Source organism: Penaeus monodon, chromosome 31 (genome assembly GCF_015228065.2).
Source record: "Penaeus monodon isolate SGIC_2016 chromosome 31, NSTDA_Pmon_1, whole genome shotgun sequence".
Classification (NCBI taxonomy): domain Eukaryota; kingdom Metazoa; phylum Arthropoda; class Malacostraca; order Decapoda; family Penaeidae; genus Penaeus; species Penaeus monodon.
The window spans coordinates 20920981-20921751 of NC_051416.1; the positions used below are offsets into that span (position 1 = coordinate 20920981).

Genomic DNA, 771 nt, shown 5'->3' on the forward strand with positions numbered 1-771 from the left:
CGTCCGTATTCCTTGCCTAAGAAATTTTAGGCTCGTGGCGCGCGATGTTTTGTTTACCTCAGCGATTCCTGTTCCTCAAGCTCCTCGCTGCTCAGCCCGAGAAAACACGTCTCTAAGTCCGTTGTTTAAGCCGTCTGTCATGGCTTCTGAGGAAGGCAATGTTATCTTTGATGCTAACGATAAGGTATGGCACTAATGAGAAAGAAGGAGGATTTATTAAGTACACGAGTTTTGTGAATAGAAGCGTTTTCCTGGCATGAAAACAAGCAACATCAGCACGCTGCCCGAACTTTTATTTATTTCTCGCTCTCTTATTTACGTTCCAAAAGTTGACATGTTATCTAAGAGACGCTAAAGTGAAGTGGAGTGAATTCCGCATTATATTTTAGGGTGTGACATAGTTCATCATAGTTTAGGGTATGATTTAACAAGCTGGTAGGTGTTGGAGTAGAAATCCTAAACCTTTTTGCCTTAATAAATACCATAGTGGAAAGTGTGGTATTGTATGGTAATGACTGCGATGAATTCCCATGACTGTCCTGTTCTTGTAGTTGGCATATCCTTGGTGCTGTAGCCAACCAACTGCCATCTTTTGCGTTTGATAAAATAGATCTTTTGCTGGTTCCATGTTTGAATGAAAAACTCCAATTTGGTCTACAAACTCCATCTTGGTAGCATGTAGATAGAGGACAATTGTGGTCCTTTTTGCTAGAGGCTGTAGTCATGTGTGTAGTGTTGATAAGTGATTGTGGGCTTCTGCATCATTTTCCT

The 771-nt window shown here is 41.1% G+C and overlaps 1 protein-coding gene across 1 annotated transcript in view; it reads left to right on the top strand.

Moving 5' to 3' along the window:
- Positions 1 to 39: 39 nt before the first annotated feature.
- Positions 40 to 771, top strand: part of LOC119592923 (survival motor neuron protein-like) — a 4671-nt gene continuing 3939 nt past the window's right edge. The window contains exon 1 of the mRNA XM_037941815.1: positions 40 to 184. Within this exon, the coding sequence (XP_037797743.1) occupies positions 140 to 184 (45 nt within the window). The 5' untranslated portion in view covers positions 40 to 139. The remainder of the gene's footprint in view (positions 185 to 771) is intronic.